The sequence below is a fragment of the Micromys minutus genome (assembly GCF_963924665.1).
Source record: "Micromys minutus genome assembly, chromosome: 12".
Lineage (NCBI taxonomy): Eukaryota > Metazoa > Chordata > Mammalia > Rodentia > Muridae > Micromys > Micromys minutus.
In genome coordinates, this window is record NC_137981.1 from 13336493 (window position 1) to 13362751 (window position 26259).

The 26259-nt window shown below is 44.3% G+C and overlaps 4 protein-coding genes across 7 annotated transcripts; 3 read left to right on the plus strand and 1 right to left on the minus strand.

The window, feature by feature from the left end:
- The first annotated feature begins 6176 nt into the window (after positions 1-6176).
- TINF2 (TERF1 interacting nuclear factor 2) lies at positions 6177-10912 on the plus strand. 2 transcript variants are annotated; one of them, XM_080926154.1, is made up of 9 exons: positions 6177-6551; positions 6667-6750; positions 6891-6980; positions 7063-7170; positions 7258-7354; positions 7515-7941; positions 8029-8093; positions 8389-8471; positions 10673-10912. In XM_080926154.1, exons 1-9 carry the CDS (start codon positions 6360-6362, stop codon positions 10757-10759), a joined length of 1233 nt encoding a protein of 410 aa, XP_080782280.1. In that variant the 5' UTR covers positions 6177-6359; the 3' UTR covers positions 10760-10912. The 2 variants fall into 2 exon arrangements, with proteins under 2 accessions (XP_080782280.1, XP_080782281.1); XM_080926155.1 differs by lacking the exon at positions 10673-10912 and adding an exon at positions 8577-9147.
- Positions 9267-15293, minus strand: GMPR2 (guanosine monophosphate reductase 2). Of its 3 annotated transcripts, XM_080926156.1 has the most exons (10): positions 15155-15293; positions 14691-14786; positions 14421-14540; positions 12333-12416; positions 12041-12214; positions 11118-11199; positions 10922-11028; positions 10706-10748; positions 9960-10119; positions 9267-9752 (listed from the first exon to the last, which is right to left on the minus strand). In XM_080926156.1, the coding sequence occupies exons 2-10, from the start codon at positions 14775-14777 to the stop codon at positions 9563-9565; spliced, it is 1047 nt and encodes a 348-aa protein (XP_080782282.1). In that variant the 5' UTR covers positions 14778-14786; positions 15155-15293; the 3' UTR covers positions 9267-9562. The 3 variants fall into 3 exon arrangements, with proteins under 3 accessions (XP_080782282.1, XP_080782283.1, XP_080782284.1); XM_080926157.1 differs by lacking the exon at positions 15155-15293 and having other exon boundaries at positions 14421-14536; positions 14691-14768; XM_080926158.1 differs by lacking the exons at positions 14421-14540; positions 14691-14786; positions 15155-15293 and adding an exon at positions 13463-14408.
- Positions 15294-15586: 293 nt separating this feature from the next.
- On the plus strand, positions 15587-20661 carry NEDD8 (NEDD8 ubiquitin like modifier). The gene is made up of 4 exons (XM_080926030.1): positions 15587-15739; positions 19288-19335; positions 19598-19680; positions 20299-20661. The coding sequence occupies exons 1-4, from the start codon at positions 15722-15724 to the stop codon at positions 20393-20395; spliced, it is 246 nt and encodes an 81-aa protein (XP_080782156.1). The 5' UTR covers positions 15587-15721; the 3' UTR covers positions 20396-20661.
- A 1578-nt stretch (positions 20662-22239) lies between these two features.
- Positions 22240-23948, plus strand: MDP1 (magnesium dependent phosphatase 1). Its single transcript, XM_080926029.1, has 6 exons — positions 22240-22359; positions 22469-22529; positions 22599-22709; positions 23349-23456; positions 23542-23627; positions 23753-23948. The coding sequence occupies exons 1-6, from the start codon at positions 22323-22325 to the stop codon at positions 23842-23844; spliced, it is 495 nt and encodes a 164-aa protein (XP_080782155.1). The 5' UTR covers positions 22240-22322; the 3' UTR covers positions 23845-23948.
- The last annotated feature ends 2311 nt before the right edge of the window (positions 23949-26259 follow it).

Below are 26259 nucleotides of genomic sequence, written 5' to 3' on the forward strand. Positions count from 1 at the left end.
GCAGGACAAGGAGAAGAATCACCAGGGCAGAAGGAAGGAAGAGAACACAAACTTGAGAGCTGTGGAAGACAGAGAACCAATCATGCCGGGGCCACTGTCTGATTGGGTCTGGGGTAGCAGAGATAAAGTATAGGTTTTAGAATGTAATGACTCAAGGAATACTGGAGGAGAGTGTGTTGGGCACGTGGAGGTTCATGATCAGCTGTTGAGCTGGTTCAAGCATATTAAAAATAACACTGTACAATGTGTCTTTCCTTTAAGGACTCGAGGGTGTTGGGGCGGGTAGAATTGTGCCACCCTGGATGGGAAGTAAAGAACAGATTTACAGTTTACCATTTCACACATGCATACTTATATACATACACATGTATCTACATACATATGTATGCTCATACATATAGACGGACATATATACATAATTACACACACACACACACACACATACACACACACACACACAATACACATTTGGTGAATAGAGCAGAGTCCCCACAGCCACACTTTTTTCTCTCTCAGCCTTTTTATACCTTCTTAGACAAAAGTTTATAAAATTACCTCACAGATAAAATGTTACACAAAAGAAAGTTACAGAGGTTGATAGTAAGTTCAGAGCAGTGTTTCATTCTATAAGCTCATTATAAGTTAAAAGCAACAGTTTCATATGGCCTTGCTTTATCATAGTGCACATCTGTGGCTACATGCTTGGACATGATCTAGAATGAATGTTTTTCCTTTCACAAATATGTCCCAAGCCTATTTCTCTTCTTAGATCAATTTATAAAAGCACATTTTTTTCTTATTATGCAACGTTTACTCACTATTCTATGAGGAGTGGGCATATTCTATTCTTGATTCTAACCTTATTACATATTACTGGCAAGACAATTAAAACCATCTCCTTAAACTTTCATCCTAAAATTATGTGAATCAAATCAGAAATGCTATAAGTCTTTAATTCATTAAACAGCATTAATTTATGAAAGTTCATCTTCATGTTGATCTGCAGGAAATTTGCCATTGGCTATCACCCAGGACGAAATCACACCAGGTTATAGGCAATGAGAATCTCCTGGTGTTCACTCACACCAAGCCAAACAAACGAGGATTATGGCAATGACAAACATGAGAAAGCACATCAGTAGCAAGAAGCAATCCCAGGACGAAGTCCCTGGGGCCATGGCTCACCAGAGAGCACCCACTATAGTCAAGCAAGGTGGAGGGTCATCTCCAGGGAGCTCACTTATCTGCTTCAGCTTTTCCTGCATGGTATCTACCAGAAATCTATAAAGAACATCAAAGACAAGCAATGTGTCACTAATAAATCGTAGAGAAATTTTAGTCTAACATCTACAGTTGCAGTGTACACTAAACTCTGAAGAAGTCACAAGGGAAAATTCTCTACCCCTGACACCCCTGCCCTCCAAATTCCCCAAGTTCCCATTCTTCTCGATAGTGCCAGACAAATAGAGATAAAGGGAACAATGGCCCAGCAGCCCATCCAACTTGGGCAGAAGAAACACCCTTGAGTAAATGATTCTCAGAAAAACCGCAGAATGTATTGACTGATACTCACCTACCTTCTGGTCCCAGATAGAGTTCCAATTTCTGTCACATGCTTGATAGCCAATAGATTCAAAGGCCAATACGCTTAGCCAATAAGTTACGTAACCTGTACCCCTAAAAAGTATAAAAGCTGCTTGTAACAGCCTTTCAGGGTCGCCTCTCCTTGGGGTGTAGGATGGCCCTAATACCCGGGATCAATAAACCTCCTGCTTTTGCATAGGTTGCTGCCTCCATGTCTGTTTGAGAGAAGAAGGTCTTCCAGATACATAGGCTCTCCAAGTCTTTCAACACAACCTAACCTCTAGCCAAATAAAAACAAAAACCTCACAGACTAAAGACCAATTTCCTCAGCTCCTTTAATCGACACATCTGAAGTTCCACAAAAAAAAAATTATTCGTCATGCTAAAAGAAAAACAAGCAAAACACACAAAGTTTAAATTTTCAGCGCAAACATAAGAACCAGACTCAGACATGGCAAATGTAATGGAATTACTATACTAAAAATTTTTTTCTTTGAATTCACTTATTTAAAGAGATAAAACACAGCCATTCAAAATTGTGAAACAAAGTATTAACACAGAATAAGATTGAAAAATTAAGATGAATTAATATATTCCATTTGCACAATAAATATTTTTAAAGAGGCATGTAGAAGCATCTTTAAAAGCTTTTTCACTAGATACTAACATAAATAACTAAGCATTTTCATCTAAATTAAGTGGCATACTGATTTTCAAGTTGAATTATTATATAGTTACATGGCAGTAAACACAAACATTGTCAGCATGGTTAAATGTGTAGTGTAGTGTAAGTTGTCTATTCCTCAAGTTAATTATACTTTTTGCCTTATGTTTGGATTAAAAAAAAAAGCTTGCTAGACAGTAGCAATGCATTTTATACAAATTACTACCATTAATAATTTATACAGTGAATTGTATATTTTGAGTACAAAGTTTTTATCTCCTCATGAGCCAGTAGCCAACCACCCTCCACCTCAGGAGAAGAGAGAACCACAATTGTTTCAAACATTTCTTCATCATCTACTCTGTTTTTAAATTTATTTTATGTGAGTTCACTGTTACTGTCTTCAGACACACCAGAAGAGGGCATCAGATCCCATTACAGATGGTTGTGAGCCACCATGCGGTTGATGGAATTTGAACTCAGAACCTCTGGAAGAGAAGCCAGTGCTCTTGGCTGCTGAGCCATCTCTCCAGTCCTTCATCATCTATTCTTATTGTGTGTATGTGTTGCATGAACTTTTCCTGGGGAGAATAACTGAATCTCTCAGCTTGAAGAAATCAATATCAAGTAAAATTTCCAAATCTAGGGCTCATGCTAGGGCCTACCCAGCATGCACAAAATACCAGCACCACATAAGCCGAGAGTGGTGGTGCATACCTGTAATCTCAGCACTTGGGAGATGGAAGGTGGAAGGATTTGGAGTTTAAGGACATCCTTAGCTACAGAGCAAGTTTGAGACTACTTTGGGATTATAAGAACTTCTGTAAAAAGCTGAAATGCTTTCAAAACTGAAATGCAAAAGTAGACAAAAGTGAAAAAGATAGAATATCCAAGAAGTATTAGACTACAACACAGTGTTGTGAAATGCTGTCTGCTGGGCAGAAAAGTCATAGTCATCTTAACCAGAGCAGCTTACCATAAGATTATCAGTGGGAGCCATCGGGGTGCAGCCTGCTCATATTCCTCCAGAGAAGTAGTGGGGAGAGTCCTGAGACCCTTGCCTGAGATTCCAGCCACTCTCCTGGAAGATTAACTGAAAAGAAACCTCTGTGTACAGTTATAGAGAAGTTATCATTCATGCAAGGTCCTTTTGGTGGTGTGCTATTTAGGAGTCACCTATATTCCTGAAAGAAATATCCACTGGCTCACAAAACTACACTTGGGTAGGATTATTACTTTGGTCCGTCATTGTCCTATTTGGGATAAGCAGATGCTGTTTCATCTACCCAGGAAAGTTCATTCAAGACATACGCACACTGTTATAGGATATCTGAACCTATTACTAGTCAGTAATAGCCCTTAGCACACACCTTTAATTCCTCTGGCTGGAATACAGACTTGCTCTTCATACACACCTTCAATCCCAAATAATGAAGGTAAAGTTAGTTGTTGAAGGAAGTAGCCATGTTTGACAGTGATAACTACCTAAGTGGCAGACACAGTGATGGATCAGAGATTTGACAGAATAAGATACGCCCAACTCTTTTGAGAAGATAAAGGAAAGAGAAGCTACTTAAGGGAGAGACAGTCCAGGAAGAAGAGAGTGTAGTACAGGAACACAGTAGAGTTTGTGGAACTGAACCTAGTCTCCTGTAATATCAGCCAGTGCTCTTAACTGCTGGGCTATCCTCCAGCCCTTCATTTCATTTTCAAAAATTATTTATTTTTATTTTATGTGCATTGTTATTTGCCTACATGTATGTCTGAAATGAGGGTGTCAGAGTCTCTGGAGCTGGAGTTACAGTTGTGAGCTGTCGTAGGGGTGCTGGGAATTGAATCCAAGTCCTCTGGAAGAGCAGCCTGTGCACTTAACTACTGAGCCTCTCTCCAGCCTCTAACCTCAATGGTCATTAGACAGTGCTCTCTGGTCTACCTCCTACTTCTTTCAGCGTTTTCAGTTTTCCTTTGAGTGTGTGTGCTGCTTGGAGTACCATTCGGCTGTGTTGTGTTGGTCTTCATTCTGCTTGCTATTCTGAGTTTTCTGGACCTGTGTTTAGTATCTATCATGAGTTTGGGACAATTCTCAATCATTGCTCCAAATATTTCTTCATCCTCTCTTCTGACTGTATGTATCAGTTGTTTTTATTTACCTGGGTGACTGCCATCTCCTAGGCTCTGTCTGCTAATCTAAGCGTTGTCCTGGAAGCTTCTGGCTTCCAAACAATCTAATCTAGGGCTGGAAGGTTTTCAGCCTCTGAGATTTTGTCTTAGGCTTCCGTCGCTGTGAAAAGACCCCATGACCAAGGCAACTCTTATAAGGGGCTGGCTGACAGGTTCTAAGCTTCCGTCCACTCTCTTATTGGCAGGAAGCATGGCAGTGTCCAGTCAGGCATGGTGCAGAAGGAGCTGAGAGTAGATGTTTCAAAGGCAAACAGAAAACTGGCTTCCAGGTGACTAGGAGAAGAGTCTCAAAGCCCACCACATTGAGGATGCACTTCTTCCAACAAGGCCACACCTACTCCAACAAGGCCACACCTACTCCAACAAGGCCATACCTCCTAATAGTGCCACTCACTCCCAGGACCAAGAATATTTAAGCCACCACAGACTTAACTGCTGAATAAGCTCATCTCTTTTTAGTTCTTTCTGACTTCTGTCCGTCTGGTTCTACTCAGCTGTTCTAGTTCAAACTCCTCTCCCAGCTGACTTATTCAAACTGGCTTTTCTCTCAGCCTCCAGATTACTGTTTGAACTCAAACTAACTCTAGCAATCTTTTCTAACCTTCTGGCTCCTTCTTATTCTCTTGTTCTGTCTTCACCTGTACCTAGCTTGTTCTCTCTTTAATCTGTCTCTGTACAACCGGTAAAACTGCCTCCCCCCCCATCTTCCACCCTTCCTCCCCTTCCCCCTTAATTTTACTGTGCTGCTCACAACCACCTGTAACTTCCGTCCCAATAGACTTAGTATCTTCATCTGTCCCCCATGGGCATGCCACATACATGGTATACAGACGTACATTCAGACAAAACACTGGTACACACTAAATAAAAATAAATAAAAACGCAAAAGAATTAAATTAACACATGCTAACTTTTAAAAGGAAATCGATTTCTCAGCTTTAAAACCAATGTATAGGGGCTGGAGAGATGGCTCAGCAGTCAAGAGCACAAGCTGCTTTTCCAGAGGTCCTGAGTTCAAATCCCAGCAACCACATGGTGGTTCACAACCATCTGTAATGGGATCTGATGCCCTCTTCTGGTGTGTCTGAAGACAGCGACAGTATACTTACATATACTAACTATCCAAATAATGGGCAGGTTTTATGGCATGCCTGCAAAGTGGGCAAGGCAGATAACTAATTCAAGCAACAAAGTAAGAGTGCACACAGTGTGACCAGTTCTGTCCTTAAGAGAACAGCAGTAAGAGTCAATTCACTACAGGATTCCCACAAGTGCTCAAAAGAAACTTGGAAAAGGAAGCCTTAACTATTCTAAACTACACAGAACAGTAAAGATGTGGCACAGAAAAGCACAAAACGGCTATAATCCGTCCAGGAGAACCCTGGCTAACCCTGAGATACTTCAAACTAATTTGTTTAGGCGCCGGCGAGTCAGAGCAGGAGGGCTGAGCTACCACCCAGCCCTGTTTGGTTTTGGATAGCGAGCGCCCTCTTCTATTCCGTGAGAGGAATGACAGAATAGTTCCTGAGGGCGGCTGGCGGCCCGGGAGGGTGGATCTGATTCCGGCACCGAGGTTTCCAGAACAACAGCTTGCAGGAGGGAGAAGACTGACGCGAGGCCTCACGTCACATTCACAGATCAGGGGGCCTCGTGACGTCACAGCCCCCTCCGCGGCCTCTTTCGGGCCCGGAAGCTGCGCGCCCAGTCGGAAGTGACGTACACGCGCTTCCCGCGAAGTGGCGGCATTTTTAGCTTAGCGGTTTAGACAGGTTATCAACGCTTAGTTACCGCCTGGGAGGCGACTCCAGGATTCCGGTGGCTCACCAAACCAGGTTAAGCCAGTCGGCCGACTTTCTGGTACAGACGCGAGAACCGAAGCTCCACCTACGGGAGCGTCGGGCCGGCCCGGAGGAAAGGGCGGCCGCGGGCCATGGCAGCACCTCCTGGGATGGGTCCCGCGTCTCTGCGGTTTGCTGCTGCCGCCAGCTGGCTGGTTGTCAGCCGTCGCCACGTCGAGCACTTCCCAAGAGTGGTCGAGTTTCTGCAGTCCCTGCGCGCTGCTGCCCCCGGCTTGGTTTGCTACCGGCACCATGAACGCCTTTGTATGGGCTTAAAGGCCAAGGTACAAGAAAGAGTAGGAGCTAAAGGGGCGGGATGAAAAGACCTAAGGAAGGACGACAGGTTGGGACTAAGACCCGTTGTCAAAGGGTAGGAATTCTGAGCTCAGTACCGTGCAGGTGGTGGTGGAGCTGATCCTGCAGGAGCAACCCTGGGCCCAGGTCCTGAATGCCCTGAATCATCACTTCCCAGAGTCTAGCACAGTAAGTACCATTAAGGACCCCGAAGCTGTGAGTGCTACCTTGGACAGACCAAACTCATTAGTCGTGATGCAACCAAGTTGCCCCTGGGTCCTGGCGACACCTCCTCCTCCAAATTTTTCTGTCTTCAATATCCTCAACAGATAACACAAGATAGGAAGCTTTTGGAGGCACAGGAAAATTTTTGCCGGCTTGTGAAGCAGCTGTCAGAGGACCCGGCTTCAAGCCTGCAGGTGAGAATGGGTCATTTGGAGAATGTTATGATTCCTGTTTTTTTTCTAAAATTCGTCTGACCTGCCTCTTTCTCACGTATAGGAACTAGAACAAGACTATGGGGAACCCTTTCTGGTTGCCATGGAAAAGCTGTTGTTTGAATACTTGTGTCAGCTAGAAAAAGCACTGCCTGCAGTCAAAACACAAGAGGTTGTTGAAACAGAGACGCTTTAAGGGTGGGATGCTGGGTGGCTTTCCTGAGAATTATGACCTTCATATCTGTCACCTTGCCCACAGCTTCAGGATGCTTTAAGTTGGATTCAGCCTGGCTGTCTCATCACCTCTTCTGTTGCTCTGCGCCAGTATGGTATGGACATGGGCTGGCCCTTTCCAGGTAAGGGAACCATCTGAGATAGTGAGCAACTTGGAGGTTAGTGTTTAGCTTGACCAGCCCCGAGTCCACCAATTGGAAGTTACACGGGCCTGTAGCACAAACCTAACTGAGTTTTAACCTGGTTGCAATTTTATGAGGTATCTTATTTTTTTTCTTTCAGAGAGCTCTACTTCTTGCTCAGTGAATCTGATAGAACCCATGGAAGAGAGTCCTCATCAGCAAACAAAACCAGCACTCCACCATCCTCTGCCTAAAGCTAAACTTGGCCCTCGCCAGCCAGCTTCACGGATGCACCCAGAACATTTAGCTGGCAACCGCTTTAATCTCGCCCCTTTGGGAAAGCGAAAATTCCCCTCACGGTGGACATCTGGAAAGGCATGTCACAGAGAGCGGCCCACAGTGATGCTCTTCCCCTTTAGGAACACAAGTGTACCATCTCAAGACATATCTAACCCTAAAAGCAGGGAAGAATGTGGAATGGACGCAGCAGATTCTGTGGGAACAGAAGCAGTCTGCGTTGGGAAGTCTCAGACTCCATCTCAAACCTTGGGGAAAAGGGCACTGGAGGAGACCCGACCTGCCTCACTGTAAGACGCTTCTCCTTCCTCTGGAATGCATAAGTGCATTCCCTGCCTGCTTCCCTTCACCCAACCTTTCCCTTGTTTTTATCTCAGGAAGTGTGTGAACTCCATGGATCCTCTAACAATCTCCTCACCATCTCCTAGAGTCAAGAAACCAGGTAAGCAGCCGAGTGACGACTGGATCAGGCAGCCTTTCTTTGGGACTTTTCAGGCCCGTGCTCACCTAAAAGTGGGTTTAGGCTTTGTTTTTGCTTTTGTTTATTTATTTAATTTTGAGATAGGGTTTTTTCCCCTCATAACCCTGGCTGTTCTAGAACTTGATCTGTAGACCAGGCTGGCCTTGAGCTCAGAGATTCCCCCATCTCAGCCTCTGGAATGCTAGGGTTAAAGGTGTGGACTACCAAGCTAGGTTAAAAAAGTGGTTTTAATTATGTGATTTTTTTTTTTCTGCAGTGTTGTCCCCGTCCCTGTGTAGTTCTGTTATTACCATAGGGGACTTGGTTTTGGACTCTGATGAGGAAGAAAATAACCAAAAGGTGAGTGGGAAGAAGCAGAAGTCGAGCTAGAGGGTGGGCAAAACGAGGCAGGAATCCATGTGAAGTGTTCCCAGTTATAGGAATTATGGTTTTTTTTCTCTATAGGAGTCTTTGAAAAACTATCAGAAGACGAAGTTTGACACCTATATCCCCATGTTTTGTGACTACATTCCATAGTGTCTTGCCTGTTCCTTCCTGGCTAAACAGTTGTCACTCAGGTCCTCTGGAATACCCTGTGCACTCTGTCCATCTGCCTCTGCAGATCTGCACAGTTTAGTGAAAGAAGAGAAGCCCAGACTTGCCCACACTGCTTAAAGCTTTGTACCACGTTGAAACTGAGTCTTGATTTGTTTCACTGTCTTTGGTGGAAAGATGGGGAGTTAAGACTTGTATCGGACTGTATGGGACTGGTTGAGGCCCTTTTCATAGTTACTCCTTTTTAAAGGGTTCATATTTATGTAGCAGGGTTGAGAGAGCCTGGAAGGAAAATTGTCCCTAATGCTATCCTAACAATCGCCCCTAATGCCCAAATATACTTCATAAAGTTTCATGCTGCCAAGTTAGCGCTGGCATGAATGCTTCATGAGAATAACATTCATTGTTCTTGATCCCACCGGGTCAGGGTTGATCCCACCTCTGCTCAGGAGACGCATCCAGATGCCAACCTATGCAGAAATCCCAGCACCTATGTTCATCAAAGCATTTCAAATATATATATAAGTACTTCTAAGCTGTTTAGACATTTGATGACCTCATTTAATGAATCTGGTTAACATGATTCCAACAACCTTCCTTTTCCAGACCAAGGTCTGCCATTTATGTATGGATCAGCATCTTTTCCCTAATCTTCGGGGACTTCCCCAGGTTCTCATTTGTCAATGTTACAGCATCTTCCTTGCCTCTCCCTCCCATAGTGGCTGTAGCATTTTGTGTGTGCAGCTATAGAAGCGTGAGTAGAGAGCTCAGGAGTGAGGACCAGACCTGAATTAAGTAGCACACACCTCCGCAGAGGCTGTCATGGGTGAGGCACACCCAACTGGGAGGCTTCAGTGGCAGTGTTGCTGCCTCAGGAAAGTAGACTCCTTGGGACTCTACTGGGAATCGCTGAAGATTGGATTCACTTGCTGGGTGACTCGGATAAAAGTAGTTCTCCGACTTAATTCCTTCAGTTTAGCAGCCCCTACATATGTGCATGTCGACCGGATGCCTCCTAGGATGTCACGAATAGTATGTTCCACATCACCTTTAAAGGGAACTTCTACTATCTTTCCTTCTGAGGCCCTTGGAAAACAAAAACTTTTATTACCTTTTTTTTTTTTTTTTTTCTTCAGAATTCTTTAAGCCCAGTTACTCTTCTTATTTCTACCATTTATACCCCTTAACCATTTTTGTCTCAAGAATGTTACCCTACATTTCCCAGAGGGTATGGTACCATCTTCCATAATCATAGTTAGCAAGAACACTCAGGTGCTAGCCTTTCATACATACCTGTACTCAGCCACACCTCCTGAATACTTCTTCATGGCCATTTCAGAACTCATTCCATAGAAAAGCTTGTATTTCTTGCCATCTCTCTCAATGAGTTCACCACCTGATTCACTGTGCCCGGCCAGCATGCCACCCAGCATCACAAAGTCAGCCCCTGCCCCTGCCAAAATCAAGAAGTTGGAAAAGATGCATCTGGCCGAGGTACCCATGTAGGCACCACCAAAAACAGCTTGTCTGAGTCTCACTTCCTTCTGGGTCTGTTTGCATAGCTGTCTTGAGACTGCCTCTACTCTGGCCTCTGCTTCCCAGTTGGACTAACTTTCTCAAGATTTTTAAAGACCTAGACGTTCCCTGACTGGCTTCTGCTTTTCCAATCTTCTGGTAACTTCATTTTATAGTTCCCAGCTCAGTATGATTTTGGTTCAAAGATGATAGGTTTCCAATTTTTAAAGATCACCTTGGAAAAAATAGAAAAATGAATATTTGTAGCTCTGTTATTTTGTACATCAGATATAGGGTTCAGCTGTCTACATTACGTTGTCAATTTAGGGCATGTCAAATGGCACTGGTTCACCCTTGGGAGCATCAAAATCTCAGGATTTCCCTGAGTGCTCATACCAGGTGACACTTTGGGTTTCAGGGTCACTGGTTTATATTAGGTATCTAAATGACATCTTGCCCTTAGACCCTCAGAGGTGATTTATCTTCTACAGGATCTTCCTGCTGTGCCCTCCCAGTCTCCTTACCAAAAGCCTTTGCCACATCCCCAGGACAGCTGCAGCCTCCATCCTACAAAGTAAGAACTGCTGTGAGAGACAGCATCGATTTCTCAAGACTTCCCAACTGCCCATGTCAAAGAGGACTAGAACTCATGTCCTGACCAGGACTTTATCAGGGCCCCACACTTCAGAAAGCAATGGCTGCTGGGCAGCTGCAAACCCTCCCCAGGTCTTTATTCTTACGGAAATGATATGGCCTTTGAGGCCATGAGCAGCATCTGCGCACTCCATCACTGCACTGAGCTGTGGATATCCCACTCCAGTTTTCTTCCGAGTTGTACAGACAGAACCTGGGAAGAGGGACAGAAGTGAGAGTGAACTGCCTTACTTTTGCCTTCCATGGGGCAGATGAAACGGTGGCCCCAAGGAACCAGCTTACCAGGACCAATTCCCACTTTGATGATGTCAGCTCCAGATAGAATTAGCTCTTCTACCATCTCTCCTGTTACCACGTTTCCTGCCTGAGACAATAATCAAAACAGCATTCTTAGGGTCAGTGATAAAGAGCAGCTTTTGTGCTTTCATATAACAATGCCCTGACTGTGAACTTCCTATTACAAATAAAGGGTACTTGGAACCCTTCTACAGGACCTTCCACCAACTTCACCCATCCACCTCACATACTTTGACTTAGTGTGGAGGACAGAGGAAACAATGAACTAGGGTAAAAGAGGTCCAGAGTGACCTTTAAGTCAGCGAGGTAGGGCAACGACATAAAGTGGCATTAAAGAGCAATTGGTGAGTCAGAAACACCACTCGGTACCCTTTCGGTGTTAGCTAACTACTGCCCAGTTCTGAAGCTGTCTAACTCGGAAAAAAATGGAAAGATACCGGAATGTGGCTAAAATACCCATCTGCCCAACAGTGTGACATTTCTTCCATGATGTGAAGAAAATGAAGTTTTGAATTTTGTCTCTAATAAGCTTCTAAAAAATAAAATAGTTTTAATGATACTTTTGGCTGTTAGTTTGAGATAGGCTCTCAGGGCTGGTCTTGAACTGTTTCTATCCCCCAAATACTGGGATTATAGATATGTGTCATGTAACACTTTATATTGTAGCATGCTCCACAGTAAGCAGACGTGTACAGCAGATATGTTCAATGTGTAAATGTTCCATCATGTTTTTTAATGAACTATGGATCAAAGGTCAGAGATGCTGACTAATACACAGAGACCGAGCTCTGACATGACAGAATGGAAGTAGCAGGTGCAGTAATACTCAGTGATGGTGTACGCCCTTAGTCCCAGCCCTGCAGAGGTACTGAAGCCTTATCTCAGCAAAGTGAAAAGTAGAAACATACCATGATGGTGTGTTGGGGGAATCGCTTCCGTACATCCTTTACAAATTCAACAAAATGTTCAGAGTAGCCATTAGCCACATCCAGGCATATATATTTGACTTGGGGAATAGCTTCCAGGATCTGTTCCAGCTGCTCAAAGTCAGCAGAGCCTGTTCCTGAGCTGGCAGCTAGATACTGTGGAGAAAAAGCATTAGGCCAACCTGTGGCATTGTAACAGAAATGAGGTGGTAAGTGGCCAATAGAGATTAAAGGTGATTCTTGGAAAATTAATGAGCAGGATAGGCACAGTTACCTCAAGACAGTCAGGATTCTGGCTAGCAAACTCTTGCCACTGATGGATGTTGTAGTGCTTGTGGATGGCAGTGAACAGGGAGAACTGAAGAGAAAAAAAACATCAAAAGGGCAGAAGCTTTATTAGATCATCTCGATTTATCTTTATACTCCCCTGAGAGAAAGTGAATGAACAGTATGAAGAAGTTCATGGTTGAGCTGACTTCAGCCACTATTAATCCTACAATCCCAGTATAGCCTTTACTCTCATTAGCATTTGTCTGGTATTCTACCAAAGTACTGTGGTCTGGGTTGAACTTTACCACATTCATTGCTCTTGACCTTAAAAGTGATAGGGACATGCTCTAGGTACAGTAAAACAAGCAACAGGGCTAGAAGAACTAAATGGAGAGGGGGTTGTCTGCACTCAGCTATAAGGGGATCTGGTTCTCAAATCTATGATTTCTCTTTTCTGGTTTACTTGCTGGCAGTAGTAATCCAGTAAGTCTAGATATATACAAAGTTAAAGGCTTAAGACTAGTGGAGCAACAAAATACTATCACAACCGTTCTCCCTTTTGTTTTGAAAAGAACAGATTTTTTCATGTTGGGGACATAAACATGCATATGCAAAGATCAATGCCATCTTTTTATGCACATTCAAAAAAGACAATGATTCCCAGGCAGTGGTGGCACAGGCCTTTAATCCCAGTACTTGGGTGACAGAGGCAACCGGATCTTTTGAGTTCAAGGAGATCCTGGTCTACAAAGCAAAGTTCCAGGACAGCCAAGGTTATACAAAGATACTGTCTTAACTAAATAAAACCTCTGACTCATGAAATTACAAATATCTCAATACTCTGAAAAGGGCACTGAGAAGACACTGTGAATGCTGGTGGGTTTGCTTTCGAGCATAAATGTGTAACTCTGAAGAGTTAGTACTTGATTGAAGCAGCACAAATTTTGCAAGTGAGAAGGAATCCATTTGTCAGTCAGCCACAGGCAGTTAGAAGCTGGTATTCTGATTTCTCAGTAAAAAGCAACTGTCAACAACAAAAGCTATAGGTGGTCAGCAGGTCTTGGAGATATGTTGGCTTAATAAATTCACCCAATATATATATAAACCCTAAGAAAAACTTTGCTTGGATCTAACCTTTTTTATCATTATTGAGGCTTGGCTATTTTTCTAAAATTTGATTTCTGTAGTACTTGTCCACAGTATTGAAATCCAGTCCTCAGAAAGGTTCATGGATTACAGCATGTCTTTTAACAGATTTGCCAATTCCCCAAATCCACCTGTCAGAGAAGGCAGACAAAAGATAACAGCAGGAACCCTAAAGAATTAGTGAATGTAACAGGAATAAGGTAATAAAACTCCATAATTATCAATCTCAAAAAAAGCACAACAAGCATTCTACAATAACAGAAAAATTTTAAAAAGTCTTTAAGGCTAACAGCCACAAACAAACAACCCATCACCTAGGGCTACTTGGGTTAACTAGCAAAGCACATTATGTTCTCAAAAATGCCCAGGCAACTATCTACTTTCTCAGCTACATGCATTAGAGGCAAATATTACTGACAGGAGCAGAATCTTCCATTCTCAAAGGGAACGACCTGTATTTAAGAAAAAACTTGCATTTGGGATAGATCTCAGAAACTCCCAGGAGCCTAGAACTTAAAGAAGTGAAAAATTAAAAGACTAGTAAACATACAAGAAAACTAATAAACTCATTTTCTCTGTGATATTCCAGGTAGAAAATTTTAAATAAAACAGTATTTCATTTCTGGGCTAAACAGTGACTGCTTAATGTTCAAACGATGACTGACTGAAGAAATGCATGTGATTGGGTTGACCCGAGTGGGCGCTGGAAGAATTTGGTGGTAAAGTATATAACTTATGGGAGAATTATAAATAAAAAAGATGAAACAAAGCTAATTTTGAATCTCACTAGTTCAGACAGATCTTTCAACTGATCAAAGGGTTCTTAATAATGAAAAAAATAGTAAACTCAACATTCTGTTAATTGCCAGAGACTTGAGAGTAGAGATGCAGTGCCTCTGTAGCCTGCTGGGCTAACATTTGGTAGGGTGCATAGGGTTAATCTCACCTTACAGAGAACCTTAGCCATTTCAAAAGTACCCACGGTATCCATATTGGCAGCAATGATGGGGATGCCACTGTACATATGCTTTGAGTTCCGGAATGAAAATGATCTTGTGAGATCTACCTGTAGACATTAACAGGACATTAAGCATGTCATTCATTCAGAAAATATGTATCATATTAGAACTCAACAGATTTCTTGGCCCTGGTCCATTAGAAGCTTGAGGTTTTAAAAAAAAAAAAAAAAAAAAAAAAAGGAAGACAGCTGGCTCACCTCACTTCGAGACTTAAGAGTGCTGCGTTTAGGCCTCAACAGGACATCCTTGAAGTCTAGTTTCACGTCATTGTCAATATGAGGCATGATGAAGGGCTGAAGTTAGATTTAAAAACAAATGAGGGCTGTAAGACTGGGAAGTAAAGTTCTAAAGCAAGTCTGAGCCTCAATGTCTTATTGACGCTAAACAAGAACCACCTCTCATACTTTAATTGTGTAAAGTCAGATCAGGGTGTGGTCCTTGAATTCTCGCTGGGACCATCCTGTGTCTGGATTACCCTAATGTTTCAGTCCCACGTATGATTTTTAGAGAGAACTGGAAAGATACTATGATCAATGAAGGTGCTTCCTTGCCCGGCTAATCTTCCTTTTCCGCCCCTGCAAAGGGCAATTTAGTAAGAGGCTGACTTAGTAATGGGGGCAGAAAAGAGATTTTAACCAGCTTCCGGCATAGCAGTACTCACTTCCTGTTGCTTTGACTCAGATGGCAGTTGACCGAAGATTCTTTTGCTTAGCAACTAGCCGCGTGAAGCTCGAAGAGCCTTCAGGGGGACTCTGAACAAGTTCCGCTAATTGCAAACCTGAGTGCCCAAGGAATTCTAGTTTAGGACGCTGTGCAAGGCTTTCTGGGTAACGGAGTCCACACATTGAGGTTGCCGTTGGGTGCGAGCGGCTGGAGGACTACAACTCCTAGGATGCAAAGAACGGAGCTGCCTCCAGGCATGATGGGAAAAGTAGTTTGTTCTGTTCCAACTTACCGCTAACAACAGTTCGCTGGACAAGCGCGGGGTCTCAGGGCGTCGTCTGGCTGTTCCTAAGCCGGCTTGCTTTTCTCTTTTCAACCCCATTGACAGAAAACACGAGGGAATTCCTGACCGTTTGGGGAACCGGTTGGTTAGAGAAGAGGGTGGGTCCGGAGAGTGACCCGGAAGCAGAAGTGTTCCTTGCGGAGGAGTGCTGGGAAGCGGCAGCCCGGACCACAGCGGGAGAAGCAGCACTCTAGCCGCCTGCAACCCCAACCTGGGAGGAAGATGCTAATTAAAGTGAAGGTGGGAGCGTTTCCAGACTTCCAAGACTCAGTAGTGCTGAGTTGGCCTCTGCGCTTGAGGGGAGAGGTGGGAAGGAAAACCATGCTTTTCCTGAACTTGGAGAGCTGACACCCTCGGGGCCCTGCGCGAGGCTTGCTGGGAACTAGGGGGACTCCGGGAGGCTTTGAGCTCTGGAGACCGGTCCAGTCTGAAGACCTCGGGTGTTTGCCTGTCCTACTTCCTTGCCAGGTCTGTGTTCTGACCTAGAAGGAGGCAGCGTTTGTCCTGGTCTCACCATATTCAAGCCCTTGCAGTCATAGAGAAGGCCTGGCAGCATCTTGGCTCTTCACTCCAGAATTTTTGGGGAAAGCTTTGTCCCCTATTCTTCATGCCTAAATTGTATACTTCCCTCAGGCCCTAAAATAGGCTGCCTAGCCGAGGTTAGTGTCTTACCCGTCTTTCAGTAGCTAAGCTACGAGTGTGACCACTTGGCACCTTCCTGTCGTAACTGGACATTAAGAACTAGCCTCACTTCTTTGGCCAATTTAGGCTACTTACCGGTGCGTTCGTTCTTGGTACTCTGTTTTTACCTTTGTACATTTAGACAGACACAGAAACGATAATAACGAGGAGGCCTGGCATTCATTTGACCTTCTCATTGCTGTGTAAGTCTGTCTTCAGTTACCGGATCCGTCAGCTGCTAGCCCTTTGTTCTCCATTCCTTCCAGAAAACTTTAAAGATTGAAGCCAGAGCGCAGGTAGATGGTTACTGTTCTTAAGATGTGGGTAATCTGTGAATTAGCGATTGGTCTTTGAGTCCTAAACACCACTTTATTCATTGTTTTTAATGTATGCAACCCTGTGTTCAGGGTAGGCTTCTCAGACTTAATGGATCATAAGAATGGTAGTCCCTCCCTGTTCAGTGGATCTATAATGGTGGTGGCAGCAGTGGTGGAGGAGGATTACTTGGGTTTTTGAACCAGCCTCTTTAGCCTAGGCTGCTCTCAAGCTTGTGGAGATCCACCTGGTTAGCCCTCTAATTGCTGACTAAGACAAGCTGATGGCAGTGCCCTCCACTGCCCATGTGTGTTGATCCTCTGTTCACAGGCCTGCATATGAACCTCCAGAGGCTAGGGTTATAGGCAGGCATCGTCTTAGTATTTGCCCCTCTCCTGTTCTGAAATACCTACCTATTTTTTTAATCAAATTTTTATTGTATGTATGTATATGGGTGCTTTCTGTGCTTGTATGTCTTTGCACCCATGTAACTGGTGACTGAGGAGGCCACTAGATTCCCTGGAACTGGAGTTATACAGGTAGTTGTGAGTCACCATGGGAGTTCTAGGAACCAAATCCAGCTCCTTTGAAAGAGTGCTCTTAACCACTGGGCATCTCTTTAGCTCCACTTCTAATATTAATACCTCTGTCCATCTCTTTCATGTGTGTGTATATATGCATGCTCTTTGGAAATTATTCATTTTTCAGCTACTTCTCTATATTGCTGGTTTCTTGCCTGTCTTTCTTTACAATTAAGTCCTTTGTTTGGAATGGGATAGGGCATTGTGTATGCTAGCTACTGACCTAGACCATTTCTGAATGAAATGTCTGTGGTCCTCAAAATGTAGCATCTTCTATCATAAGTCACCTTTCCATCACCTTGATCATGGGTAATCCTGCTAGTCTGCCAGGTATCTGGAACACAATTTTTATTTTTTAACGATTTATTTTATTTGTTATGTATACAGTGTTCTGCCTGCATGTATGCCTATAGGGGGAAAGGGAGTACCAGATCCTGTTACAGATGGTTGTGAGCCACAATGTGGTTGCCTGGAATTGAACTCAGGACCTCTGGAAGAGAAGCCAATAATCTTAACCTCTGCACCGTCTTATCAGCCTTGGAACACAATTTTTGAGTCTTTATAGATAGATAGATAGATAGATAGATAGATAGATAGATAGATAGATAGATAGATAATAGATATCTGCTTACTTTTTGTATAAGACCAAGTTCTTTCCTTTCTTCCCATTCCTATTCAGATCTGGGATATCATTAACTTTCTGTGTGATAGCTCCACGTTTTCAGCCATGCTTCCTTGAATGCAGTAGTGGTTCTCAACCTTTGTATTGCTGTGACCCTTTATATGGTTCCCCATGTTCTGGTGCCTCCCCAACCATAAAACTTTTTATTAATATTTCGTAGCTGTAACTTTACTTCTGTTATGAATCAAAGTGTTACTAATGTGTTTTCTGATGGTCTTGGGTGCTCGTGGTTATGACAGTTGTTGGGAGAGGGAAATATCACTCTGAAGTCCACATTGTTGATACAAGTCTTTTTTTTTTTTTTTAAGATTTATTTATTTTATGTATACAAGTAGAAGAGGGCATTGGATCCCATTACAGATGGTTGTGAGCCACCATGTGGTTGCTGGGAATTGAACTCTTAAGCACTGAACTATCTCCAGCCCTTCCTTCCTTCCTTCCTTCCTTCCTTCCTTCCTTTCCTTTCTTCCTTCCTTCCTTTCTTCCTTCCTTCCTTTAATAAATATTTTGGAGTGGAATTACTAGGTCATGTAGATGTTATATATCACTTTAAAAGAACTGTCAAATTGTTCTCCAGGATCTACCAGTTTACCTTCCCACCCTGCAGTGGCTGGAGTGCAGTAGTTGGAGTACAGTGGCTGAAGTGCAGTAGTTGGAGTACAGTGGCTGAAGTGCAGTAGTTGGAGTGCAGTAATTGGAGTGCAGTGGCTGAAGTGCAGTGGCTGAAGTGCAGTAGCTGAAGTGCAGTAGTTGGAGTGCAGTAATTGGAGTGCAGTAGTTGGAGTGCAGTAGTTGGAGTGCAGTGGCTGGAGTGTGGTGGCTGGAGTGCGGTTGCTGGAGTGCGGTGGTTGGAGTGCAGTGGCTGGAGCGCAGTGGCATTCCTTGATTACATAGAGCTTGTCTCAAAACAACAACAAGCAAAAACCTCCAATCTATACTCTGTAGATGTTTCATCACCACAGTATAACTTTGTACCCAGAATATCTCTTGGAATCAGATGTGGTGGCACATGCCTTTAACCCCAGCACTCAGGAGGCAAAGGCAGGCAGATCTCTGAATTCCTGGGCCAGCCTTGTCTACAAATGGAGTTCTAGGACAGCCAGGAATGTACATATACCTAATGTGTGTCTAGTGCCTGTGGAGACCAGAAAGGGGTGCTAGATCCCTTGGAACTTGAGTTATGGATGCTAGGAACGACACCACGATAAAAGAACATATTTAATTTGGGGCTTACAGTGTCAGAGGGTAAGTCTAATACTGTCATGGAAGGAGCATGGCAGCAGACAGGCAGGCTCGGTGGTGGAGCAGAAGCTAAAAGCTTAAACCTCAACCCACAAGCATGAGGCAGAGAGAAAGAACAAACAAGATGGCTTGGGTTTTTGAAACCTCAAAACCTGCCTCCAGTGACACACCTCCTCCAACAAGGCTACACCTCTAATCCGACCGAGTATTCAAACATGAACCTGTTCTCATTCAGAAGACAAATTGGTATTGGGCTGTGGGATTTATGACATCTTTGTCTGTTTCAGACGCTGACTGGAAAGGAGATTGAGATTGACATCGAACCCACAGACAAGGTGATGTATACCCATTGTGACTTTGCTCCTTTCTCTGAGTTTCTTCTTTGCCTGTGCTTATGACCTTGGTCCTTGTGTTCTCAAGTTGTCTAGACAGACTTTGTTCGTAGCATTGGTTGGTTGGTTTATTTATTCATTTTGGTTTTCTCTTATGTACCCCTGGCTGTCCGGAACTCAGCCTGTCTCTACCTCTCAAGTGCTGGGACTAAAGGCTAGTCTTTGTATAATTCCAAGCAGCCTCTGACCACTTGTTTCTCCAAAGGTGGAGCGAATCAAGGAGCGTGTGGAAGAAAAAGAAGGAATTCCCCCACAACAGCAGCGGCTCATCTACAGTGGCAAACAGATGTAAGCTTGGATGGAAAGTGGGGTCTGGCAGTCCGTGAGGGTGAACACAGGGGAAGGGGTGAAGGCTAGAGATGCCGCAGGCTGGCTCCACTTCAGGGTGTCCCTGCTTTCAGCTCTTTGGCAATCTGATGAAGCACATGGCGTCTTCTCAGAATAAGAGAAGGTATAGAACATTTAGACATGGAATAAAATATATTGAATTATAAACTAATGTTGAAACAGTTAACAAACTACTAAAACAAATTCGTAGAATAGTAATATATGTGCTTCTTTATTAACATACTTTTAAATTTCTTATGTTCAGTTATGTATTTATAGGTATGTACGCTTAAGTGCAGGTGCCCCTCCTAAAGTGGGTACTGGAATCTGCACTAAGGTTCTCTGTAAGAGAAGCAGTTTGAGCTTAAAGATAACCTAATTTCTACTGCGTAAGTTACCATATTGGTAACACTGTGGGTCTCTTTGTCTGTATTCAAAATTAAATACCAATTACCCTTAGAGGTTAGTAAAAGAAAGACTATATTTCTCATATAGCTTCACAGACCTCTCAGAGATCCACCAAACCCTGGTTACAAAGCCCGTTTTACATGGTGTGTCTAATGCTTTTTCTTCCTGTAGGAATGATGAGAAGACAGCAGCTGATTACAAGATTCTAGGTGGTTCCGTCCTCCACCTGGTGTTGGCTCTGAGAGGAGGAGGAGGTCTTGGGCAATGAAGAAACTTGGTTCCGTTTTACCTCCTTGTCCTGCCGCTCATAATGTGGCATCACATATCCCCTCACTCTCCGGGACACCAGAGCTACTGCGCCCTCCCTTGGATGCCCAATCTTGTGTGTCTACTGGTGGGAGAATGTGAGAACCCCGGGGCGCAGTGTTCCTGGCCCAAATGGCTCTTGCTGGCTATTGGGTTTTAGTTTGCAGTCCTGTGTGTTTCCCTCTCTTATGGCTGTATCCTTTGGTTGTCAATAAACTATTTCCTGACCTTCTGGACTCTCTTCTTGACACAAGTGAATGAAATCAAAGTGATGTAATGGTAACCAGTAGAAGTAGGACGATGGAAGGATGCTCCTCTTAGGTTTGTTTTGAGAAGGTGGGAGGTGGGGTGGAAGGTGTCTAACTTTATAGCCCCAGCTGGCCTAGAACTATGTAGACAGACTGGCTTCACATTCACATGGATCTGTCTTCTGGAATTAAAGGCATGTGCCATCAGCCTGGAATATTCTTTATTTTGAAACATGTTTTTGATAGTTATCTCAGGCTGGCCCTGAACTGATTTTTTTTTTTTTTTGAGACAGAGTCTATATAGGTATAGCTGTCCTGGAACTCAGTATGTGTAGCAGGCTGGCCTTAAACTCAGAGGTCTGTCTGCCTTTGCCTCCTGAGTGCTGGGATTACAGGAAGCCGCCACACCCTTGAATTTTTAATCCTCTTGCCTGTGTCTACCTAGTAGGTTGGGTTACAGTCCTGATCCACCACCTGGCTTTAGCATAGCTTTTCAACATTTTACTCCATTATCCTAGTTGATTCTGGGTGAGGGTGTTGCCATTTCTCCTGCATAGATGGGCACAGTGAGCCCAGAGGAATTATTTCTTCAGAGTTCTAAATACCAGTTCAGTCTGCTTCTGCACTCCATCTGAGAAATAAACTCAGTTTGTTCCTAATCCCCTGAAAGGATCATTAGACTAGGAAAGCCTACTCCAGAGAGTCTGTTCTTAGAAGCTCATGATTGCCAAGTGTTTCCTACTGACTCCGTGTTAAATGGTTCTGTTGGTAACTTGAAATCGGACATAGTTACTAGCTGTGGTGGTTCACGTGTAATTCCAGCACTTGGGAGGCTGAGGCATGAGAATCAAGAATTCCAGAGCAGTCTTAAGTTACAGAGCCAGTGAATTAAATGTTACCCCTACCTTCATAGTGAGATCTACCTAGAGAAAGGAAGAGGAGAGAGGAGGGAGAGACTTTGTGACAAGAGTAGTTTCAGAAATTGGCAAACACTACAAATCCATATGTACGAACTCACTGTTAAAATACTGTTGCCAAGGATGGTAGAAACCAAGGGAAGAAATCCTTTCCTGGACCTTCACAGTGGCTTGGAGAAAGTCTCCTTACGGACTCCCCCACCTCCTTTATAAGACTAGATTTTCATTCATTGCCCATACTGATGTCACAATTCCTAAGCATCAGTAACCTCCCCTGCCTAGGCTTCCCGTGTAGCTGTGGTTGAAGCACGCATCACTTTGGGGTGCAAACACTGCATTCTTTTTGCTTATACTGTTGCTGAAAACTGGTTTTCATACTGTCCAGCGGCTGACGTGAAGACAAGATGGGTGCAGAGTAATAAACTGATGAGACGAGGTTTCAATTCCAGGATAGAGATGCAAAAGGAAAGCTTCCGTGGCTTCAGTGGTGAAAAGTGAGTTGGGCGGTGTAAGGAAGGAATTCTTGTGGCCCGTGCCTTAGAGGTGTGGTCGCCCGCTGCAGGTATTCTCCCCGCAGAGCCTCCGAAGGCGCTCTTGCGCTGTCTGAGGAGGCCTAGGCGACGCTCTAGTAACCGGACTTAGCCGGCTCTCTGTGGCCACCGCCTACTTGGTCACCCTAAAGTTGGAGTCCGCTCAGGGCCAAGTCTGAGTTTGCGGGTGGATCATGACGCGGCTGCCAAAGCTTGCGGTTTTTGATCTGGGTAAGGAACGGCGGGGAGATTTTAGAAGGCCTTTCCTTTCTCCGCTCCCCGGGATAGCTAAGTATCTGCGCTCCTGCAGGTTGAACCTTCTTCCTCCTTCCTCTTGCAGATTACACCCTCTGGCCTTTCTGGGTTGATACTCACGTAGACCCCCCCTTCCACAAGAGCAGGTGAGACACTAGGGAGGTATGGGACCAGGACGGACCTTGCGGGAGCTCAGCGTATGTCATCCTCTCCAGCGATGGAACTGTACGAGATAGGCGGGGCCAGAACATCCAGTTGTACCCGGAGGTGCCCGAGGTCTTGGGAAGATTGCAGAGCCTTGGGGTGCCGGTCGCCGCTGCTTCACGGTGAGATAGGTGACAGTTCTGCAGACTCAAGGAGATGCATAAAGAAACCGCACGTAGCTCCCTGGGTACCAGAAATTAGGAGGTGCAAATGTACAGATATTTTCGTTGCTTTTCTTTCTTTTTTGTTTGCTTTTGTTGCTGTTGTTTTCGAGACAAGGCTTCTCCGTGTTGCCCCGGCTGTACTTGATCTGTAGACCAGGCTGGCCTCCAACTCACAGAGATACGCTTGCCTCTACCTCCCAAGTGCTAGGATTAAAGGCGTGTGCTATCCATGGCCTGGCTTTCATTGTTTTTCTATCATTTGCTTTCCGTACTTTTAAATAACTGAATGTTAGTTCAACGCTAGCTATGTCAGAATCTCTGGTATCGAGTACAGTGGGCAAAGTCGTCCCCTTTTCTCCTTGTACCTAATTTTTCCTGCATCTCTGGCACTTCTCTAATGCACGTATTTATTGCCTTTTTGTCCCACTAGATTTGTTTGTATTGTCTAGCTTTTCTTTTCTTTTTTATTGGATGTTCTCTGTATTTACATTTCATATGTGCCCCCCTCCCGCTCTCATTCCCCCTCCTCCACTTTCTTCCATGAAGGTGCTCCTTCTCCCAACCACCTTCTCCACCTCTTTTTTTTTTTTTTTAAAGGACAAGTGAGATAAAAGGGGCCAACCAACTCCTGGAGCTCTTTGACCTTGGCAAATACTTTATTCATCGGGAAATCTATCCAGGCAGCAAAGTCACGCACTTCGAAAGGTAGGCAGACAGCTGGCGTGGGAGCCGGTGGACTACCAAAGAGGTCAGCTTGACCACTGGGTTACACCTGCCCTGTTTTTCACAGGTTGCACCACAAGACCCAAGTTCCTTTCTCCCAGATGGTCTTCTTTGATGATGAGAATCGGAATATCATAGAAGTTGGCAAACTTGGTACTGAGTAACTCCTGGGGGGTGAGGAGAAATGTTCTAGGAGGCAGAGAAAACAGGTGCAGGGTGGATACTGTACAGCAGTGTGGTACACCGAATGTGTGGTAAAATGTGACTTTTTATTCCAGGCGTTACTTGCATTCACATCCAGGATGGAATGAGTCTTCAAACCTTAACTCAAGGATTAGAGACATTTGCAAAGGCCCAAGCTGGACTCTGAGGGCTAACTCTGTGACTGAGCCTCATCTACAGTGTAAAGCTGAAAAGAAATCAAGAAACCTTGTCAGGAACACTTGTAATATATTAAAGTGTCCATGTGTGACAGTCAGAGTTTCGCCACAGTATGGGTTATTTCTCTTTCTCTTTTTAAGATTTATTTATGTATATGGCACTGTCATTGTCTTCAGATACACAGAAGAGGGCATCAGATCCCATTACAGATGGTTGTGAGCCACCATGTGGTTGCTGGGATTTGAACTCAGGACCTCTAGAAGAGCAGTCAGTGCTCTTAACCGCTGAGCCATCTCTCCAGCCTGTTTCCATTTTTCTAATGTGTAAACTGGAGTTGTGTCTGGATTAGAGTGGGAAAGATTATAGAGCTTCAGGTTGGAGCCTTTCCCGGGTCCTCCTCCAACTGTTACAAGTAACCGGGTGCCATAACGCTGCACATTTCCTTGTAAGGACTAAAAGCTAATACTGTTCGGGAATAAGGTTGGGACTAGCCTTTTTTTGGCAGTAGGGAGTAAGCAAACCCTAGCACGAGGCTTTGTTCCTCTGAAGTTTTTCTGTTTTTGTCTTTTTTTAGTATAGAATGGAGTTTATTTAGTGCATGGGAAGGAGAGTTAAGGGAGTAGTAGAGGCAGAGAAAGGCAGAGAGAGACAGAGAAAGTAGAGGAGTAGAGGCCGGCCACGAACATGTGGAGAGAGGGGGAAAGGGAATGGGGAGAGAGCAGAAGCAAGAAGGTAAGAACAAGAGCCCCTCCGAGGTTTTAATTGCACCTGCTGATGATGTCACAGCTATACCCTGGAGGGACTGGCCGGGGCTGCTCTCAGAATGATGATAATCTCAGAGGAAGACAGGCAAATGTAGGGACAGGCAGGGAGAAATGACAATGGATGGGCTGGGCAGACTCTTCAGGAGGTGTGACCAGGGGAGGCAGTGGGCCACCTGGCAGATGCTGGCCAGAAGGGAATGGGAACCCAAGGAAGAGGCCCAGGAGACAGACTGGCCCAAAAACCTTGACCGAGCCTGGCACTCTGTTGCCAGAGGCCGACCTTGTCCAACCGCCTTGCCGAAGCCTGCCTCAGGTGAGTGGAAGGTGGCACAGGCTTAAGAGGTTTGGATTCTAGGAGGCTGCATCCAGTGTTTTCTAAAATTCGGTTGCTTACTTGGTTTGAACAAAAGAGATCTAAAGATTTTCTTTAAGCTGTGTCTGCTGATGTGGGTTTGTCTAGAAAAAGCCGTCGGCAGTATAATGTGTAGCTCGTCTATGGAGACGATCCAGAGGAACCAAGGCAGCGTAGAAGTAGGCTCTGAACACCATGTTCAAAAGGCTGACTATTTGCCAGGTATAATGCTGAGGTAACTCTGGAAAGGAGTCTTCAAGAAACAGAAGCCCAAGTACAATAGTTCAGCACAAACGATTCTGGCCATTCTGAGCTTGTGGGATGTGGAAGCATTGGTGGAGAGATGAACAGGTCACGAAGGACCTTGTATATTCCAGAAGCATTTTTGGATTTTTATCTGGTCGGCAATGCAGAGAGTATGGGAGGGTTTAAAGCAGGCAGAAGCCACTAGGCTTTCCTTTGCAAAGGTCATTCACCATAGACGACAGAGGGAGAGATTGGTCACATTGTCTTCCCTGCACCCGAGTCCCTTGAACTTCCTTTAGTTTGGCCATGTAGAGCAGGACCTTTGACATCTCCTGAGACAGACAGCACGTGGGACAATGGTTATCAAATGTGACTTTAAAGGAAGCTAAGCAGGTGCAAGAGTCTGCTTGCTCCTTTTTCTCTCTTTTGAGACAGGATTTTGCTATATATATTCTCAGCTGAGCTCAGTTCATGTGTAGTTTGGGCTGGCCTCAAACATGCAGCTATCCTTCTGTCGAAGCCTTCCAGTGTTGGTATTTATAGGTGTGTACCACCATGCCCAGCACGATGTTTGGATCGCTACTTAATCTACTCAACATGACTTCAAACAAAAACATTTAGATCTTTATGCTTGACTTCATATTTGATATTTGAGTGACACCAGCACATTCATTATAATTATTTAGAGAAGAGCAGCTTTGGTATGACCTAGCAACGTGAACTCAGTGAGTGGTGGCTAATACTTTTCCTTCACACGATACGTGTCTGCTCCTTGGACTCTGAAGGAAAAAAAGAGTTTAATTTCTGAAAAAGTAATACAGAAACTGAAGGAGACATAAGAAACACTGATCAAGAAACTGGAACTGGAGTTACAGGTGGTTGTGAGTTGTCAGGTGTGGGTGTTGGGAACAGCTGGGTCCTCTGTAAGACTTTTGTTGTTGTTGTTTTGTATGTGTTCTTTTGTTTTGTTTTTGGTACAGAGACTTGATAGCCCTGGTTGTTCTCGAACTTACTGTGTAGACCAGGCTGGCCTCTGGAAGAC

Bases quoted from the DNA above. Each gene is read 5' to 3' on its own strand.
- TINF2 (XM_080926154.1), top strand. From the start codon at position 6,360: ATGGCAGCACCTCCTGGGATGGGTCCCGCGTCTCTGCGGTTTGCTGCT. The intron at 7,171-7,257 runs GTTGTTGAAACA...CCTTGCCCACAG, and splicing joins CTGCAGTCAAAACACAAGAG to CTTCAGGATGCTTTAAGTTG. The intron at 7,942-8,028 runs GTAAGACGCTTC...TTTTTATCTCAG, and splicing joins GAGACCCGACCTGCCTCACT to GAAGTGTGTGAACTCCATGG.
- GMPR2 (XM_080926156.1), bottom strand. From the start codon at position 14,777: ATGCCTCATATTGACAATGACGTGAAACTAGACTTCAAGGATGTCCTG. The intron at 14,541-14,690 runs GTGAGCCAGCTG...TAATGTCTACAG, and splicing joins CTCTTAAGTCTCGAAGTGAG to GTAGATCTCACAAGATCATT. The intron at 10,749-10,921 runs GTAAGAATAAAG...CTTACTTTGTAG, and splicing joins TCAAAGGCCATATCATTTCC to GATGGAGGCTGCAGCTGTCC.
- NEDD8 (XM_080926030.1), top strand. The intron at 19,336-19,597 runs GTGATGTATACC...GTTTCTCCAAAG, and splicing joins ACATCGAACCCACAGACAAG to GTGGAGCGAATCAAGGAGCG. The intron at 19,681-20,298 runs GTAAGCTTGGAT...TTCTTCCTGTAG, and splicing joins ATCTACAGTGGCAAACAGAT to GAATGATGAGAAGACAGCAG.
- MDP1 (XM_080926029.1), top strand. From the start codon at position 22,323: ATGACGCGGCTGCCAAAGCTTGCGGTTTTTGATCTGG. The intron at 22,360-22,468 runs GTAAGGAACGGC...TTCCTCTTGCAG, and splicing joins GCTTGCGGTTTTTGATCTGG to ATTACACCCTCTGGCCTTTC. The intron at 22,530-22,598 runs GTGAGACACTAG...CATCCTCTCCAG, and splicing joins CCCCCCTTCCACAAGAGCAG to CGATGGAACTGTACGAGATA.